The 19,228-nt window shown below is 46.4% G+C and overlaps 1 protein-coding gene across 1 annotated transcript in view; it reads right to left on the bottom strand.

The window, feature by feature from the left end:
* Positions 1 to 19,228, bottom strand: part of RREB1 (ras responsive element binding protein 1) — a 139,673-nt gene that overhangs the window by 31,624 nt on the left and 88,821 nt on the right. Inside the window, exons 7-8 of the mRNA XM_080656910.1 lie at positions 13,122 to 13,266; positions 12,529 to 12,665 (exon numbers count right to left, since the gene is read on the bottom strand). Coding sequence (XP_080513036.1) covers positions 12,529 to 12,665; positions 13,122 to 13,266 — 282 coding nt within the window. The remainder of the gene's footprint in view (positions 1 to 12,528; positions 12,666 to 13,121; positions 13,267 to 19,228) is intronic.

Here is a 19,228-nt window from a genome sequence, read left to right on the forward strand (position 1 = left end):
GGCCCCTATCGACCCACTGCCCGCCTGCCATGGTGGCGGTTGGCCCTTGCCCCCGGCCAGCAGGCCCCAATCGCCTGATCGGTGTCTGCCGCCAACCTCCCAGTCCCTCCCCCTGGCTGGCAGGTCCCAATTGCCCAATCGGGGCTGGGCCCAAGGCTGGGGAACCGGGGGTGGATGGCAGCGGACGTGGGCGGTGAGGGAAGGAGGAGGAGGGGAGGTAGGGAGGTGGGGAACCGTGTGGTGGCGGTGTGCGGGTGGCAAGAGAAGGAGGAGGCAGGAAACCTGATAGGCTCTAATCGCTGGCCAGGCCTAGGGATCCCACCCATGCATGAATTGCATACACCAGGCCTCTAGTAGAAAATAACTATAGTGAAGAACAAGAACTGACTGTACACTCATTCACCCATCCTATGTGTGAGTCCATGTTGTTGTCACTGCATAAATCATTCTCATAACATCTTTGATTTCCAGTTTAGATTCTTTAAGGGAGAGCAAGAACCTACATTTTTTACAAACCAAACTAAACCAGAATCTATAAATAGAGGAATATTTTTATGATTATTCCTCTATTTATAGGTGTCTTGCCCACCCTAAATATGACAGCAATTTTTTGCAAAACAGTCCAATATGGCCAATAACCAAGTCTGCCCAACTTAGACTATTCTTTTTTTTTCCCTCATCCTAAGAGATGTTTTTATTGATTCTAGAAAGAGAGGAAGGGAGAGAGAGAAACATCAATGTGAGAGAGAAATACAGATTGGTTGCCTCCTGTACATGCCCCAACTGGGAATCGAAACCTTTTAGTGTACAGGAGTATGCTCTAACCAACTGAGCCACCCAGCCAGGGCTAGACTGTTCTTTTTTAAAAAACAATAGCTCACTGGTTCATATAAAATTTAATGAAATTACAGCAAATAATTACAAGTATTGCTGAAACAAACAGGTTGGGAAGAAATAATACTGACTCTTGGTAGCATACAACTCAACTGTGAAAGGTGAGTATGTGGACTTGAGAGTTGGACTGCAAACTCTGTGAACCATAAAACACCTTATAATTAAGACATTTAAAGATATATATGTCTTTGATATTTGCATGCATATGTGTCAGGTACATTATAAAATGTAAAAACAGAAAAATTTAAAGGGTGAGATAAAAAAGTTCTATTTTTTTCTTGTACCTTAAGAGATCTTTCTGAACACCCTCCACGTTTGAGACTACTACACCAGTGCACACATATTGGCCATGAATATTCAATGTAAGAGGCAACATAAGCAGGTTTTATAAAAAAACAATGGAAAGCCCAGCTGGCGTGGCTCAGTAGATGAGTGTTGATCTATGAACCAGGAGGTCACGATTTGATTCCAGGTTGAGGCACATGCCCGGGCTGTGGGAATCAATCCTCAGTGGGGGGTGTGCAGGAGGCAGCCGATCAACAACTCTCTCTCATCATTGATTTTCTATCCCTCTCTCCCTCTCCCTTCCTCTCTGAAATCAATAAAAATATATCAAAACAAAAAAAAAAAAGCAATGGAGAATCTCTCTTAATAGGGCAATCAGAATTTGCTGCACTTCTATTATAGCAATTAATGACACTATTTCTCTATTCTCTCATCCTATATAATGAAAGCCTAATATGCAAATCGACCGAACAGCAGAATGACCAGTCGCTATGACGTGCACTGACTAGGAGCTGCACCCTGATGGTCAGTGTGCTCCCACGGCGGGAGTGCCGCTCAGCCAGAAGCTGGGCTCACTGCTGGCGAGCACAGTGGCGGTGGCAGCAGCCTCTCCTGCCTCCACAGCAGTGCTAAGGATGTCTGACTGCCAGCTTACGCCTGCTCCCTGTGTCAGTTGGACCTCCCCGGAGGGCTCCTGGACTGCGAGAGGGTGCAGGCCGGGCTGAGGGACCCCCCCAGCCCCTCCCGCCGAGTGCACGAATTCCGTGTATCGGGCCTCTAATTCAGTTTATAATCCCTCCTGTTTCTGACTTCTAGGACAGAGGTTCACACATAGTAGGTGCTCAATGAACACATGGCAGAATAAACCAGTGCCAACCACAGCTCTGTGTCCTCTGTGGAAGGCAGTTGTGGAACAGTGGGGGGATGGACCCAGGGACCAGAGGCACTGGGCAGGGAAGTTCAGATTGTGTGGCCTTGTAGAATTTACTTCATCTGCATTTTAGCTGCCTATGTAAAATTTCCCAAACATGCCTGAGATACAAAACCACTCAGGACCTTCTTAAGAATCGAAATAAGGAGAGCACAGGCCTAGGAATCTGTATGTGAACAAGCACACAAGGTGACTAATAGTTAAGACAACTTTGAAAAACAAATTATAGTGAGAATTAAGAGAGAGGATCTTGAACCTGTAAGATCACTCTATAAGCTACAGGCTTGTGAGAGCTCTTTCCCCTTCCTTCTCGAAGCTTGTTTATTTTCTCCTGTGTATGGCGGGGATCTTTAGAGGTACGGTGAATAACAGATAATAAAATCCTTCAAAAACCACAAGGCAGTATTACAAACTTAACCATTATTTTGTATTGCTAGGAACATTTTATATATATATCAGGAACAGCTCATTTCCTGGCAATCAGAGCAAACAGAAAATTCAGGAAAAATGGAATTTTAATTTCAAAAGGGTGTGTTCTCTCTTGAGAACTTCATAATATTCTCTGCTACTTCTGTTTCATTTTGAGACTCCTGGGGAGAGGCATGTGTTCTTCGTGGTCAGCCTCACTCCTACCTACAATACCTGCTTCCTCACCACTCCCCCACCCTCCTGGAGCCAAAGCTCATGAAGAGGAGCCTGCACACACTCAGAGCCTAACAACATCTAAATAAGGCCCTAGATCTACAGGTTCACACCTCTGTTTTCATGGGATTTCAACCAAGGGGCTCTGGTTTCACTTCTGAAAAGATATAGAATGTCATCTCACAAACAAGCTGCTTGAAAGTGGCAGAGAAAAAAAATCTGCTTTGAAACCAGAAGTACTTCGAGAGGCTGGTTAAAGGAAGAAAAAAACAGCCACAGAGAAATACTGCCACCCCCTCACACTCGGCACCTGTTGACAGACCTAAATAAAACCAGTGTGGAAACCCATCACCCAGGACATTTGGATCGGCCTTTGTTAGCCAGAGACACCCATTCAACCAGCCCTCCCAGGAAGAATGCCCTGCAACTTTGTTTCTAAGCAGCTCTTCAAGGACAATGAAGGTCATTGTAAATTTGTAAGCGATGCTGATGTTGCTGGATGCAGAGCAGGCACAGGCATGATTCCTGGGATATTTGCTAACCTCACTTGGGCTTGTCTGTCTTCATTAAGGCCACAGCCATTGGTCAAGTGGTCCCCCCAACTCTCCCCTTACCCCTAATTTAGGGGATCTCTCAACTCTGCCAGGAACTTGTGAACAGCATAACTGCAAAGTATGTCCATGGAGTAGAACTGTACTTCGAGTCCTAGGAGAGAGGAACGCTGTAGGACAACTCCATTTTGCAAGTGATTTTGACGATGAGGGAAGCTTTACAAACCCAAGAGGCTGTTTCTGATTTTCTGGTAACAGAGATGGCCCTAGGTAGGCAACTGAGGGTTAACTTTTCCAAAATGGAAACTATGCTCTCAGTAGGACAAATGAATTTGGGAGAAAGTGTATCTAGTTGTAGGATTTAAACAAGCTAACAGAACTCTATCAACTCTTCTAAAAACAAACCCGCTTCCTTTCTTTTTAAATCTCACACAGCAATAGGTACTCTAAGGAAAACAAAAATCCATCAGTGGAAAAACCACAAAGGACAATTTAAGTAAAGGTGAGATTAGATTCCAAGTGTCACACAGGGATGAAAGCTAAGGTGGGTATTCAGCCTGTCCTCAACTTATAAAAGGAGGATCACCTGTATGTGAACACCCATCATTCTACTCACAGAAACAGTGTTTCTGTACCCTAAGGCACCTCACCAGAGCCTTTTCACCCAGGAAACTCCTGAACTCTAGCACATGTTAGCAAATGCTTCTACAAGAGAGTATGAAACTTAATTTAGAATACTGGAGTAGATTTTAGCATCCCCCATTCCTCAAGGGGGATCCTCTGACCAGGGCAGGGATCTAGCAGCTCTGTTAGGGGTGTGCGGAAAGAAGGAGCTATAGTGTCAGGGGCATGCAGAGTTGAGCTCTCTTGAACAGCAGAGGGGAAAAGCAGCTGCTTGCAACTTCTCTCTCTCTTAGCACCACTTGTAATGTCAGTTAAAGGCATGGGTAGGTGTGAAGCAAATATAGGAGAGGGCTGAGGTGGGGGGCGGGTTTTCCCCAGGACAGGAAAGTGCCCTAGGGAAGCATGTGGGGGTGAGGGGGTAGGTGAGCCCACTTTCTACTGTGGCCCCTGGTATGGCAGGATTGGGGGCTCCCAATGCTGGCAGCCGGAGGGAGGCACCATGATCCCAGAGAGCTTTCAACTCATACGTTAGCCCTTCTTGTCCCTTCTCTTTTGGAAATCAAACAAAACAAGCAAAATCCCACAGCACACCGGCTCTGACCTTGGCATTGGCCAGGCTAGAAAGAGCACATTGTTAACATGGTAAAGAAGTCTGATTCCCACAAGAACAGTGAACTGGCAGGGTCCTGAAGCCATGAAGAGACCTGGACTGCCAGCCAGTGCCCAAGCCCTGCCTCTGGCTGCCACAGGCAGAGGGACAGCACGGCAAGGGAAGGGCTGCAACAGCCAGTGCTACAGGCCAAGGAAGTACTCGCCTTCGTTAGCTGAGCTTTGTCCTTGCAATTCTCAAAGGCAAATAAATTCTCTTTATGGCAAATAAGTGATATTCTTGTTCATAGCCAGGTCCCCAACTAGTCTTAAAAAGAAAAAAGTTAAAATTTTAAACTCATTGAATTGAGAGCTGGCATGTACCACAGCTTGCTTAATGAGGCAGGGCACTATGGTATCTGTTCTTTTTCTTTTCTTTTCTTCTAAGAACACAGCACACAGGCAATAGGGTGGTGAAGACCTGGAGGTGGGGAGACGGGGGCGGGGGGCAGAAAAGGGGGGGAAATGGGAGGTTTCTGTAATACTATCAACAATAAAAATATATTTAAAAATAAGAACACTGCATAATTCTGGGCAATGGGATTTACAGAAATAAAAAATTAAGGCTATTTATTTATTTATTTATTTAAATAAACCTTGTGGCTAAACAATTTTGGGATTAGCTCCTCCCTGGGTAGAAATTCAGTGTGACCGATGTGGTGTCATGGTCTGGCATTCTGTGTAAGGAGTGTGGGTACAAGAAGCCCTGAGTAGAGCCAGCAGTGCTGACAGGCACTTATCAGGAAAGGTATCACCAGTAAAGGTATCAACACTGATAACCACTAATGAGCTTCTTGTTTTTTTTTTTTTTTTTTTTTTAATATGACAGGGATATTAGAAGTATGATAGCAAGAAACTATTTTTTTAAAAATATGTTCTTACTGATTTTTTTTTTTTTTTAAAGAGAGAGGGTAAGGAAGATAGAGAAACATCCATCAGTTGCCTCTTGTATGCACCCTGACTGGGAATCAAACCCACAAACTGTTGGTGTGCAGGGACGATGCTCCAAGCAACTGAGCCACTGGCCAGGGCCAACTAACAAGCTTCTAAACAACCTTCCCAAAACATTCAAAATGGGCAGGAAGCATGTATACACATCAATGATTAAGAGTCAGGCCTGAAGGCAAACTTATCAGCAATGGGATTTACAGAAATGAAAAATAAGGCTAAAAAAAAAAAACAACAAACCTTGTAGCTAAACAATTTTAGGATTAGCTCCTCCCAGTCCTTGCTACGATAATATTTTATTCATCCAGTGATGTTAACTCTCCAGAACATGATGAAAATCCTGGAGTTAACAAAAAAGCTTTAGAGTAGCCCAAAGCAATAAACCACGAGCACTCGACTTTCAAATCATTCTGCCATTATGTCAGGTAAGGAACAGATGGGTGAACCCATCATCAAGAAAGAGTAAAAAAATATTTTTTTCCCTCTATTAAACATATTTTCAGAGAAATGCTTTGGTAAATTTCAAATATCAGGAAATTTCTTTAGCATCTCAGGTTTCTTCAACAACCTAAAGAAAATGATGTGCGGTTCTGTTATTTAAAGGTACCAAGTCCCTTCAAGCTTTTAGGCTCTCAGCACAGGTGTATTACAAAATTTCATTGGTAGGACTCAAACCCAAGTTAAATAGCCACTCAATTTTCCCAATATTTACAAAAGCAAAATTAAATAAAAGAGGCTCTTTATAACAATAAATAAAGGACAATCCGCTTTCATGTTCTCTGTCAAGTAAGCAGTAACTGGGAGAAGTTCCGGAATTTCACTCCTTAATGTCATTGGAATGGGGTACCTAAAATGTGTCACAAGACCATAACTGTAAATATCGCAAGGTTTAAAATACTAGAAAGGACATATTCTAAATATAGTACTAGAGGTAAATGTTCATCCAGCATTTTTTACAATATAATGGAATGTGGACTGTCCCCTTCCCCCTCCCAACAGTCCTGAAATTCATTTTGCAGATGGAAAAACTGAGTCTCAACTTGCTGGAGGCTACAGAGCTGCCAGAGCTTCCTACTACTCTGTTACGCTGTCAGTTCCGAAGACAGTTATTTGCAGGTGCCCAGCTCCTTCTACAAACCATGCCGCCACTGGACAGCGGTTCCACTGGGAGCCTTTCTTAGCACTAACACTCCCAAGCAGCCAGCAGGCCCAGGCCCTGACATCAGAACCTGTAAAATACCTAGCTAAGAAGGCTGCTGCTCACCCTGGCCAATTTCCTGAGATACCGGATTTCTTGCTCATTACAGTGTTTTAATCGAGAGAATGACATTCTTTTTTAAAGGGATTTCATGCTTCATTTTTCCTGCTCTGTCTCGGGAGGCAAGAAGGCTAAGGGCAAACAACCTCTCCTCGGAGTCCTGCCCGGCTCAGACATTCCTCTTCCCTTGGGCCCACTCCCCGCTCCAGTTCTGTCCCAGCTGAGAACTGACATCCAACAGCTGCACTAATCTCTTTCGGTTGCTGGGAGCAACAGTGCAGGCCCTGTGACAGGGCCCTGGCCAGCAGTGGGCGGCAGGCTGCCCTCCCTACGCTCAGGAATCCTCCAGGCTGCACACCGCGTCCTGACACCCTGCTTAGACTGTTCAACCAAACCAGTGTGGCATGAAGCCCAGGCAGATCTAGGGTGGGGTGAGCCCAGAAGCCGGTGGCTATCCCTGCCCGGCACAGCCCAAGTCATAGAGAAGATCCTTGGGCAGGGTGGAGAGGGGGCAGTCCTGACAAAGGTGCCTCCAGCTTCTAAGCCCGCTGGGAAGGAGGAGGGGAGAAGGGAAGTGTCCTCCCCTCCAACCTTGCCACCAGCATAATTTTAAATCTGCTTCCAACGGGCTGAGCCTCAGACCCCTGAGACTCAAATACAAAATGCTGACCAATATTTTGTTATTCCCTTTCCGATTTTAGAATAGCATTTAACAAGTGTGGGACCAACGCCATTGATGCGTCTGAGGGTCTTCCTGCAGGCCATGGGTTTGTGTGTGGGGTGCAGTAAAGGGAGTCGAGCACTCTTTGGAACACTTGAGAATCCCCAGGAAAGAAGGTTCTGGCACCTCTCCACTGCCAAGATGAGGAGGCCCCTGCCCGTCCACACCTACAGCAGCACTCCCCTCCCCGCCCACGCCCTGCCTGTCAGAGCCCCCTTGGGCTCCCGTGGACTAATCCCTGACAGGGATTAAAGGGCACTGCCTTCAAATTTGAAATCACCTCACAGACAACCAAGAACCATACCCACTCAATGGAGGAGGGCCTCCAGCAGAGGGTCACGGGGAGCACTACCACACCCGATGCAAAATGCCCAGGGAAGCTTTACCCAGCGGGATCAGCTCCCTCTGCTTGAACAACAGGCACCATGCTCCTCAGGCCCTGAATCTGTCCCCTTTGCTTTTTTTTACTGCTCATTTACTTGCTTTCAGACTAGCCCTTGAGGGGTCCCGTCTCCAACATCACTATTTTTTTCTCATATCTAGTCAATCACCTGACATATAATAAGCACTCAATCATTTGCTAAAATGATTGAAAAATTTATTACTTGATTTCTTTCAATCAAGAAGGCATTAAGCCCTAGCCAGTTTGGCTCAGTGGATAGAGTGTCAGCCTGCAGACTAAAGGGTCCCAGGTTCGATTCCAGTCAGGGGCACATGCCCAGGTTGTGGGCTTGACCACCCCCCCCCTGCCTCATAGGGGATGTGCAGGAGGCAGCCAATCAATGATTCTCTCTCATTGATGTTCCTCTCTCTCTCTTTCTCCCTTCCTCTCTAAAATCAATTAAAAAAAAAAAAAAAGAAGAAGCCATTTAAGATTGTACAATAACCTTTGCCATATTGTGCCCCCAGCTGCAGCCGCATCACCATGGTGACCACCCAGCTGTCACTGGTCTGGGCCCAACCCAGTCAGCCAGACATAAGTCATTCAGGCACAAGACCAGGGGCTAACAAAGCAAAGCCGCTGCTGTGGTGCCATCCCTGCTATCAGTGGGCTTGTCCTAGGCCTGCACCTACGAGGTGGCTGCTGAGCACTTGAAACACGCCTGCTTAAACTGCGATGGGCTGTGATCATACCACACACTGTGGATTGCAAAGACTTGGTACATAAATAAGAAACTAAGACATATCGCTGACAATTTTTACATTATACTTATGTTGACATTATATTTTGGACATCCTAATATATAATCCCAATATATAAAAAGCCAGGGGCCGTCACAACCAAAACAACCAGATGGACAACCAAACGGCTGAACAGCAGGCTGCGTGGGGAGACCAGGCCGGCAGGGGGGTTAGTGAGGGACGACCAAACGGCTGAACAGCAGGCTGCATGGGGCAACCAGGATGGCAGGGGGGGGGGGCAGTTGGGGGTGACCAAGGCGACAGGGGACAGCAGTTGGGGGTGACCAGGCAGCAGGGGGACAGTAAGAGGTGACCAGGCTGGCAGGGGAGGGCTGTTGGGGGTGACCAGGCCGGCGGGGGGGGGGGGGGGCAGTTAGGGGAGATAAGGCAGGCAGGCAGGTGAGCAGTTAGGAGCCAGTGATCCCAGATTGTAAGAGGGATGTCTGACTGCCAGTTTAGGCCCGATTGCAGGGAGGAGTCCTGGATTGGAGAGGGTGCAGGCTGGGCTGAGGGGACCCCCCCCCCCATGCATGAATTTCGTGCACTGGCCTCTAGTATTAGTATAATTAACAAAGCATGATCAATTTCACCTGTTTCTTTTTATTTTTTTTTAAACGTGGCTACTAGAAATTTTAAAATGATATCCATGGCTCTCTTTCTACCTGTGGGCATGGACCTGCACTTCCCTCCCAGCTAACTTTATTCATGGAAGTGTACGGCCTGTTACTCTGTTCTATTCTTATAACCAAGCAAGAAATTCAACACCCCGAAACATCCTCACACAGGGATGTCCTTTTTGCATCTACCTGCTCACTGAACACTCTTGCCCATCACCTCCGATTCCAAAGGCCAGGTCTCCATAAGCCCTGTGCTTCTCCTTGTCTGGGGAGCCCCATAGAGAGCCCGTTTACTGCTAGTCACAGGGCCCAGGCAATAACCAGCCAGAGCTAGAATCACTACAAGCAGCCTCATGTCTTCCTGTCCTTCTACACTGGCACTTCGTTAATTCGAAACACAGGGGAATGGAAGACAACAGCCTCAGCGTTTATATGAGTTTAAATTTCAACATTTTTTATTAAGAAACAACAAGCATCTTTCCAGTTTTGGGGGTGGGGGTAAGGGCAGGAGAGAAGAGAAGCCAACAGCTGTTTTGAGTTATAAACTTTCTGTCTAAACCGGTAGCATCTATCCCACTGTGGTTCTGCTGCCTTTGGTGTTTGCAAATGGAGCTGGTGCCTATTTTAGCTCTGGGTTAACAAGCAGTTTCTCCCACCAGCTACTGTCACAGTTCACTGCCTGGCTGGGCCCTGCTGGCTCCTGCCTGCCCCATGGTCTCCTTTATAGCAGGCTATTATGTGGAAAGGCAGAGCAGTGAGGAGAAAAGGGAAATTAACTATGTTCTGTAATCAGCTCCTTTTGGTTTCCAGACACAAGCCCCACCCCAACTAGCAACAGCCACTAGACAGGGCATGGCTTGCTTGTCCCACAAATGGAAGCAAGGCAAACCCTTCTTACAGCCATTGCTGGGCACTGTGGGTGCAGCATCCAGGGGCTCCGGTGGGAGGAAGGGCTGCCAGGAGGGGCTTAGTCCCTGCCAGACTACAAAACTTCTCCAGTCAACCCCTCACCAAACAAAGGGTATTACTCCTGAGTAGGAAATGAAAACAAGCAGGACGTGAGGTTCAACATCACAGCCCATCGGTGGCCCTGGTGGCTTTGGTGTCACAGTGAGTGAATTACCCACTGAATCATGCAGAACAGAACCACTGTGTCCAGTGCATTTCTCATCTCCAGCCTCTCTGAGCAGCAAGCCCAGCCTGCCCTGGAGAAGTTGCTTGTCTAGGAGGCTCCGTCAAGAGAACCCATACCCAGGTGCAGACCGGCATAGAAGAAGGGGACACCTGGTCTTTCTCTATCACTGCTATACACTGTGCTGTGCGGGCTCCAGCCACCCACAATCTCTACTGAGACGTTTGTTATATTCCCCGCAGGGCAGAATTATCCAGAAGAGGGCAGGTGGGTGGTTCCTATGATATCTAAACACAGAATGAAGCATGAAGTGAAACAAAACATGTAGGAACCGGAGACTAGCAGTGTGTTTACCTTGCAGGGACAGGATTTGGGGGTCCCCCGGCTATTCCTACCCCTGCCCACGATTTGCCATGTGACTTCAGGTAATTTCACCTCTGTTTGCTCAGGTCCTCAGTCTGGAGAGCTATTTCAATAGTCACCACCCACCACAAGCCCACATCCTGGGAATGCTGTGGATGTTAATAAAACCGCAAAGTCAAGTTCCTGAATCCCTCAGAACTACAGGGCCTATAAAAGAGTCAAATGCTGTTTCTTGGTAGACAAAGAACACTGTTAAGAGACAGGTTTCAGCTTCACAGAACTGAAGGCCTGAAAGGGCCCGCAGGGGTCATCTGGTCTCTCCGTCAAGGTTCAGATGCAGCTGGTCAAGTCCCCTGTGAGCAGACAGGAGTGGGACCCAGGGGCTGGCCACTTGACGCATCATGCAACTTCTCGAAATGGGGGAATTATGGAGGGACATTTTATAGCACTTCAATTGCTTAGCAGTTTAAACTTGTCAGAAATCCTTTTTCTCCCTAATGAAAAAATGTCAAGCTAATGTGATTAAGGATAATGATATCTGACACAGCTTTACATTACCATACAATTAATTAGACTTTTCCCTCAACACAAAGTCCAGCTTGTTCAGACCCCTTCACTCCTCAGTCACAATCAAACATGCATCTCAGGAAGTGTGGTCCACACAGATGTCCAGATTTCCACAGCCCCCACTGTCTCCTGAAACCTGAAGCCGCAGCTCTGCATGCGGACGCCTGCCCTGGGTGACCCTGGCAGGCACGCAACTTTCCAGCCGCACACGGCACCAGAGGCTCCCAATGGCATCGAGTTGACCCCAATGCTTACAAACTTTAAAAGTGGCAGCTGCGTAGGAAAAGGTTCCAAGCCTATCTGCTCACTAGGAACACAGGCCTTTCTACCAGATGAAAAGTTCTCAGGGAAGGTTGGGAAAGAAAGCTGAGTGCCCCGCCCCCAACCCCAAATTCTGCTGGAAGTCGTATTAGCATATGCACTTTCTGCGAGGGAGGGTGGGGAGACCTAACCTTGAGGCTGACCAGCAGAACTATCCCCCATCACTGTTTCTCTGGGACGGGCTTCATTTAGGTCAAATGAAATTGAACTTGGTCTCACACCACAATGCGTTCTCCATGCTCTGTGCTACCAGTCAGTCCAGTCCAGCCTACCTGCACCTATGGTACCTGCTCTGCTTTCCTGTCCTCACTGCACACTCCTGCACAGCTAACATCATCTGGGTTGCAACACCTTCTGTGAGGACAGTGGGTCTGCTGCCCAAAAGCCCGTGAGGAGACGCGTGTGCACGGGCCTCCCAGGAGTGAAGGACGCAGGGAACCTTAGTGAGCACGGCCTGTGGCCACAGCACCTTCTCTCTAACACCTTCAGCCCGACTTCACACACCATCCTTTTTTAACATATTTTTTAAATTGATTTTAGAGAGGAATGGAGAGGGAGAGAAACACCAATGATGAAAAAGAATCATTGATCAACTGCCTCCTGTACATCCCCGACTGGGGATCGAGCCCGCAATCTGGGCATATGCCCTGACCTGGAATTGAACCATGACCGCCTGGTTCATAGGTCGGTGTTCAATCACTGAGCCACACCGGCTGGGCTCACACACCATTTTTAATGGCCTTAGTAGCATCCTCATACTCAGGTGAAATAATTTCAGCCCAGTATGTAGTAATAGGGATGGGAAAGAGCTCCGAGTACAGGCACACTCCACCCTTCCTCCTACCTTAGTGGGTTATCTGAGTGGGTCTCCATGTGGCTCTCCAGTCCATACTTGCAAACAAACTCCTTGAAACACACTGGGCAGTGGAACACTTCATCTGCCTTCTTCTCCAAGTCACCTGACAGCCCATCTTCCACCATCTTAGGGGAGAGGAAAAGAAATCATGAAGGAGGCTTCCCACATGGGCTGGCTTTTGAGGCATTGCCAACACTCTGTCCAGAGGCCATCGAAAAGCAAAGGGGGCCACCTCCTGGGTATTTAGGATGCACCTGACCAGTCCTTCACTCATGCAACAAACACTCACCAAATATAACATCCACCCACCCACCTATCCACCCTCAACCCACTCATCCATTCAACATGTATTTACAGAGCACCTAGCACCTGACAGGCACTGGGAGTAGAAGTCCCTAACACTGAGGCAGCTCCCATTCTAGCTGGAAAAAACAAGCAGAGGAAGCACACACGCCCTCTTCTGTAGACACCTTACACAGTGTGGGAAGCACAGGCCAGCCTCCACTGCGAAAATAAAGACTAGGTGTGTTTCTACCAAGAGTCCCATGGATAGGCACATCAGGGCTGGGAGCAGAGAGGACCTTTTTAGCAGGCGCTGGGTCTTCTTTCTCCGACTCGGCATCATGACTCAGTTTCCTTTTGGAGGACAGCCGCCTACGCTTCAGTGGGGATGGCGGGGCTGCAGCGGTAGCACTGTTCGGGTCCTTCTCATGAATCTTCATATGTCTGGAAAGCACACACACACACACACACACACACACACACGCACACAATATGATTTAGCAAAAAAAAAAAATGCATTTGTTTATTTCTTTTGAATGTTTTTTATTTTATATTTAGACATTGGTAAATGTTCTTCAGAGATATGACATACAATTGATAGAGTAACTTCTCTCTTTTTAAAATCTATAACCTCCTTAAACCCTCTTAAATCTCTTGAAACTGCTATCCAAAAATGTCACTTAATACCTTGCTGTCTGTTGGGAGACATTCATGAACTTCACTGGCACCAATGAGATGAAAACAAAGTATCTGATGACCTGTTCTTATTTAGGCAAAATGGACTATTTTAGAACACATAATTCTACAGAATACAGAAATCCAAGAGCCCTGGCCCGTTTGGCTCAGTGAATAAGAGTGTCGGCCTGCAAACCAAAGGGTTCCGGGTTCGAGTCTGGTCAAGGGCACGTACCTAGGTTGCAGGCTCCTCCCCGACCCAGGCTCTGGTCAGGGCATGTGCAGGAGACAACCAATTGATGTGTTTCTCTCACACTGATGTTTCTCTCTGTCTTTCCCTCTCTCTTCCACTCTTTAAAATTCAATGGAAAAATATCCTCAAGTGAGGATTTAAAAAAAAAGAAAGTATTCCCAGCTAACACTAGTTCACAAACCAAGTAATCACTCTATATTGACCCCCAGGATCCACCCCACCCCATCTACCAGTACTGCATTTTCTCTTCTGCTTTCTGAAGGATGTTAGGGGTCAAATTTGGGAAGTGCTGATGAAACAAATATCTGGGATGCTTATTAAAACCCAAAAGCCTTTCCATGTTGTTCATGGTATTGCATGGATTAATAGCTCATGGGAATAGCTGGGACAATAAAATGAGTAAGTTACATGTTACAACCATGACATCTATGAGACTAGAACTATACATATAAGTATTACATATTCATAATATATATACATATTACAATACAGAGTTTTATGGATAGCTGATTTAAAGTGACCTAACTTTTTATCAAGTTCTAAAACAAACATCCTAAGAACAAGGTATCAAGACCAACAGGGAAAGAAAGAATGACATTATAAAAAAAAAGACAGTTACTTTCAATGTCCTTGCACTATGACATAAAAGGCTTAGTCTTCCTAATGACAATCACTACCACCATCATCATCTCTGACGGGTTCACCTGTGCCCAACGTCAGAATGCAGCCACAGCTTTTTATAAATAACTCCTCTATAGGATTACTGTACTGGAGACGTTCATAGGAATGGGAAGAACAGCAGAGTTTTCATAAATGATCCTATCACACTTGTGAAAAGAAGTTCAGTTCACTTTTGGGGGCGCCTTCTTCAGGGGAGACAGGCTGAGGATGCAAAGGCGAAGAAGTTCTCGAACCACAAGCAGCACAGCACAGGCCTCAGTTCACCGACTCAATGACACAGACAAGACAACGCCTTTCCCTCACAGCATCTGCTCTACGACACCCTCTAGTCCTTTCTGAGCATGTGGAGGGTAAGATGCGGACTTTCCTTGTTCTGGTTCTACAGACACATTCTAGAAGATGGAGGGGCCCCCAACAGAGAGGACCAGCCCCTGCCCAGAGAGGACCAGCCCAACCAGCTGCCGCAGCTTAGACGTGGCCTAACCTTCAAGGAAATGGGCCTCAAGGAAGGGGGTTCAGGCCAAACCTCTGTCCTTAGGGGAATCGGTGTGATGGAGCAGAGAGACTCAGCGGCAGAGAATGGAAAAGAATCCCAAACATAACGCCCACTTAGAGTATCAGGAAAGGGTGCTTGGTATTAGTCCTTGGTCACTAAGCCTTGAGAAAGTTCATGAAAACAAACAGCCTTCCTCTAGGTAACTGCTCTGTTCTAGTGACTTAAGGAGACCACCACTTAGTATCAGTATTTGGAGGGAAAAAAGAAAGGCCAACAAGCTTCTTTCACATTTACTGGATGGTACATTCCAACTTTAGAAATGTAAAAAGCATTTTTTCATAGCATCTAAGCACTGAGGAAGTATGATAACACTAAGGGAGGCGAATTAGTACCAAACCCACCCTTTTCAATAAGTAACTCAAAATTAACTTAGAAAAATGAATACCCTTAGCTACCACCATTCAGATATAAACACACCATCACTTAGTTCTGTGACGACTTACAGCACAGGGACTTCTCCATTTTCAAGTGCTAATTGCTAAAGACATCTTCCCCATGCTAAGTCAATAATTCTGTCCTTCTTTGTCTATCTGTCCTCAGGGTCAACAGAGAATCAGTCTACATTCAGAATGATGACTGCCTTTCTCCAAAGCTTCCTTAAAATTAACTCCAGCTCCTTCAGCCAGTTCCCCAAGTTCAGCTCTCTTCTGTCAAATGATACCAAATCACTACTAACCTTGGAATACTCTCTAATTTGTGAACATCCTTCACAAAATGTTGGGTCAGAAGTGAGTACCAATGTGGATTTGGTCCAAGAGTGAAAGCCACAGGGATGGGACCACCACCTCCAGAGGCTGTGTAAACAGAGCTGGGGTTTCCTTGTGTGTGTTTAACAGCAACGCCACAACTTTAGCTCCTAAGAGCTGTCTCCTCCATTCTGCACCTGAACAGTTAACATCTTTTCACACTTTCCAGATTGGCCAGGATGAGAAATAAGCAATGTTCAGGTGTTGATGTTATACTTCTTCTCTGTACTAGTCCCTGGTGGCACATAGTAGGTGGTCAACAAATATCTGCCAAAATGGCTGAATGGCTGAATAAAGGAATGAATAAGTATTTGTTGAATCATTGAATGGAGGGCAGGATGAAGTAAATATGCAGAAACTCTGTTACACCTGCAATATCACTACAATGTATGTCCTCAGTTTCCAAGATACCTTATAAGCTTCCTTTAATAGGATTTAATGTTCGCAAACTCGGTAGGAGACTGTACAGTACACAAGAGCCTTTAATAAAAAACAGCCCATTGTGAACACTGAGGACACATGCTAATGTTTTCTTTACTAGAATTAACCTGTATTCATGCATTAAAGACTATACCTACATTCACAGTAGAGAGAAGTTAATGCAAACTCAAGGTAAGCATCTGCTTTTTGCATAAAATTCTAGAATTTTCTTTTGGAGGTATGCCACTTCAGTAGTAGAAATCCTGCCCCACCTGGTCTGAGGAAAGAATTTTATCAGAGCTCTTTCAAGAGTCAAGTGACGTTTTCGTTTTCTCCTGTTCATAACACCCAGAGGGGCTTTTGGAGTAACAACCAAACAAATGCTGCAGATGATTCCTAAACTAGGGAAACAGTCTAAATTGAAGATCCATGGTAGCTAGGGTGTGCTGTCCAGAAGGGTAAAGAATATATCAGAGCTAAACCAGATACACCTAGTACAAGAGCTGAACGCCAACCCAGTAACTCAAAGGAGACAGACCCTCCTCCCTCCCTGAACTTCCTTGTTTCCAATTCCAAACACGGGAACTTTCTGCTGAACCTTTCTTAGGTATGCAAATCTGTAGATTTAGAAACAGAAGTAAACTCTTAACCTTTCAAGCACTGGCTTGCTCTGAGAAGCCAGCAGGAATTGGGATAGATGAAAAAAGGCAAATCTGAGTGGGAAGACAGTGTAGGAGGCAGAGCGACCACGTGATGGCACTGAAGTCTTAGGCAGTCTGGGAGCTGCAAGACCTGCACAGGCCGCGTCCTGGCTCTACCACCTGGAAACCATGGAGACTCCCCAAGTTACTTAGGTGACCTCAGTTTCAGTTTTCACGTCTGTGAAGTGTACCAGGAGAATACTACCAGCCTCCTAGAGCAGTGGTTGGCAAACTGCGGCTCGCGAGCCACATGTGGCTCTTGGACACCTTGAGTGTGGCTCTTCCACAAAATACCACGACCTGGGCGAGTCTATTTTGAAGAAGTGGCATTAGAAGAGGTTTAAGTTTAAAAAATTTGGCTCTCAAAAGAAATTTCAATCATTGTTGAAAAGAAATTTCAATCGTTGTTCAATAACTGTTGATATTTGGCTCTGTTGACTAATGAGTTTGCCGACCACTGTCTAGAGCACTAGTTTTCAAGCTGTGGTCCTCTGATCAGCAACATCAGCATCACCCGGGAGCCTGTTACAAATGCATGTTCTCAGGCCTGGCCCCAGCACCCTGGGTGTCCACACACCCTCCAGGTGATATTCATACCAGGTCACGTGTGAGAGTCACTAGATGACAGGGAAAATTCTAACCCTTCATATGGTTTGAGGATCTGGTTAACTTTTTGACTCAGATACTGACATTTTTTGGATATAAGCATTAAACCTCTCCCTGGCTCACCAGCAGTCCTTGCACAAGTTTACTGTACACAAACTGTACCCAGTACCGCTCGGGGCCGCCAAACTCAAGTCAACAGGTTTAAAAGGGGTTTTTACAGCCTGATCACAGACACATCTCCACTCTGCTTTTCCAGCAGAGCCTTGTGACAACCAGAGAGAATGCATGAGATTCAGAAGCACCACAGCTCTAAAACCTACATGTGGGTCAAAGAAAAGAAAGTCTGCAGAAATATTAGTGTATGTTTATGTAACAAGTCTAGAAGGAGAGTTTAGGGTGGGGAGCTTGTGAGAGACACTTGTAATGTCCACAGAGTCCTGTGCCACCAAACGAGGGGATGGGGAGTGAAGATGGAGGTGAATGGGGTGGGGGGTGGAGGGGTAGAGGATGGCAAGGCATCAATCAAGCCATTCCCAGTGTGGCCCCACCTGTGAGCTCAAAGGCACCTTCTAGTAATTTGGGTGTTGTTCAGGCTCAGTCATGCTTATCCAGAAGGTAGGTCACACCAGCTGTACCTGGGTGCGGAGGAAGGTTGGACAATGGGGTAAGCAGCTTTGCTGACCCAGGAGACAGCACTCTCAGAAAGATCTAGAAGTCAGCCTAGCGTGAAGTGCAAACCTCAGGGAGGCGTTTCTGCTGTCTGCAGGCTGGCTGTGGAAATGCTCCCAAGGCTCTCGGGATGTGCTTCCTGAAATGCCGGATGCTGCCCCTACCCCAACATGAGCCAGTGGATTCCACATGCTCTATCCGACAGTGGCAATGTGACCGCACAGGCGAGGGCGGAGGGAAGGACTGCATCTTAGTGCTAATACTCAAGTTTACTCCTGCTGTCTTTGCCTCTGCTCAGGGCCAAAAGATGAAGGAGGTGTCTAAAGACCACGTCCCACTTGCTGCCTTGTTGACTGCATCCTGACACCATGAATCGAAACTCCATAAAAAGGAATCTTAATTCAAAACAGGGGTGTGCTGGGGGTTCAGTTTCACCATCCCCACCACTCCTCAGCCAGAGCTCTTCAACCCCGATGCAAGACTGCATTTTTGGCTAGACCCCCAGGCCTGCTCTCCTGTCCCATCAGGATGCTCCTATCTCCTTTGTCATGATGGAGATGGTAATTCCTACTTCATCGTGGTCTCACCTAAGACCTTGGTACAAACACTTCCTTGTTGACCGAAAGAGCCGAGAGGATGATGCCTGAAGAGTATTTTTCCCTCAGTGTTCCCAATCTCCCAAGCCATCCTTCAGGAAGGAGAAAGGCAACCTTTTGGCTACTGATTCCTTTCCCCCACTTCCATGCTGACACTGGGAGCTGCTGATCACAGATCAGAATTGAGGTACAATGTCTTCCAGTTACTGTCTGCTGAGGAAACAGAGGGCCCTTTACCGCTCATTCTGAAGCTCTGTCACCCTCCTGACTTTCAAACACAGAGTAGGAGAGCCTGGCAGGTGGCCCATATCAATAAATATCAACCTTTAAAAAAAATCTCAATTCTAGATCCTGTTCCTAATTATCATGCTTTAGAATCAGTACACCCTAAACCCTCATGTACTATTTTTCCTAGTTTTGCTAAAATTTTCATTTGCTATAACACACTTCTGACACTATCTGGCTCCCTGGATACCTTTTAATAATACCCACAAAAAATACAC

This window comes from Plecotus auritus (genome assembly GCF_963455305.1).
Source record: "Plecotus auritus genome assembly, chromosome: 2".
Taxonomy (NCBI): domain Eukaryota; kingdom Metazoa; phylum Chordata; class Mammalia; order Chiroptera; family Vespertilionidae; genus Plecotus; species Plecotus auritus.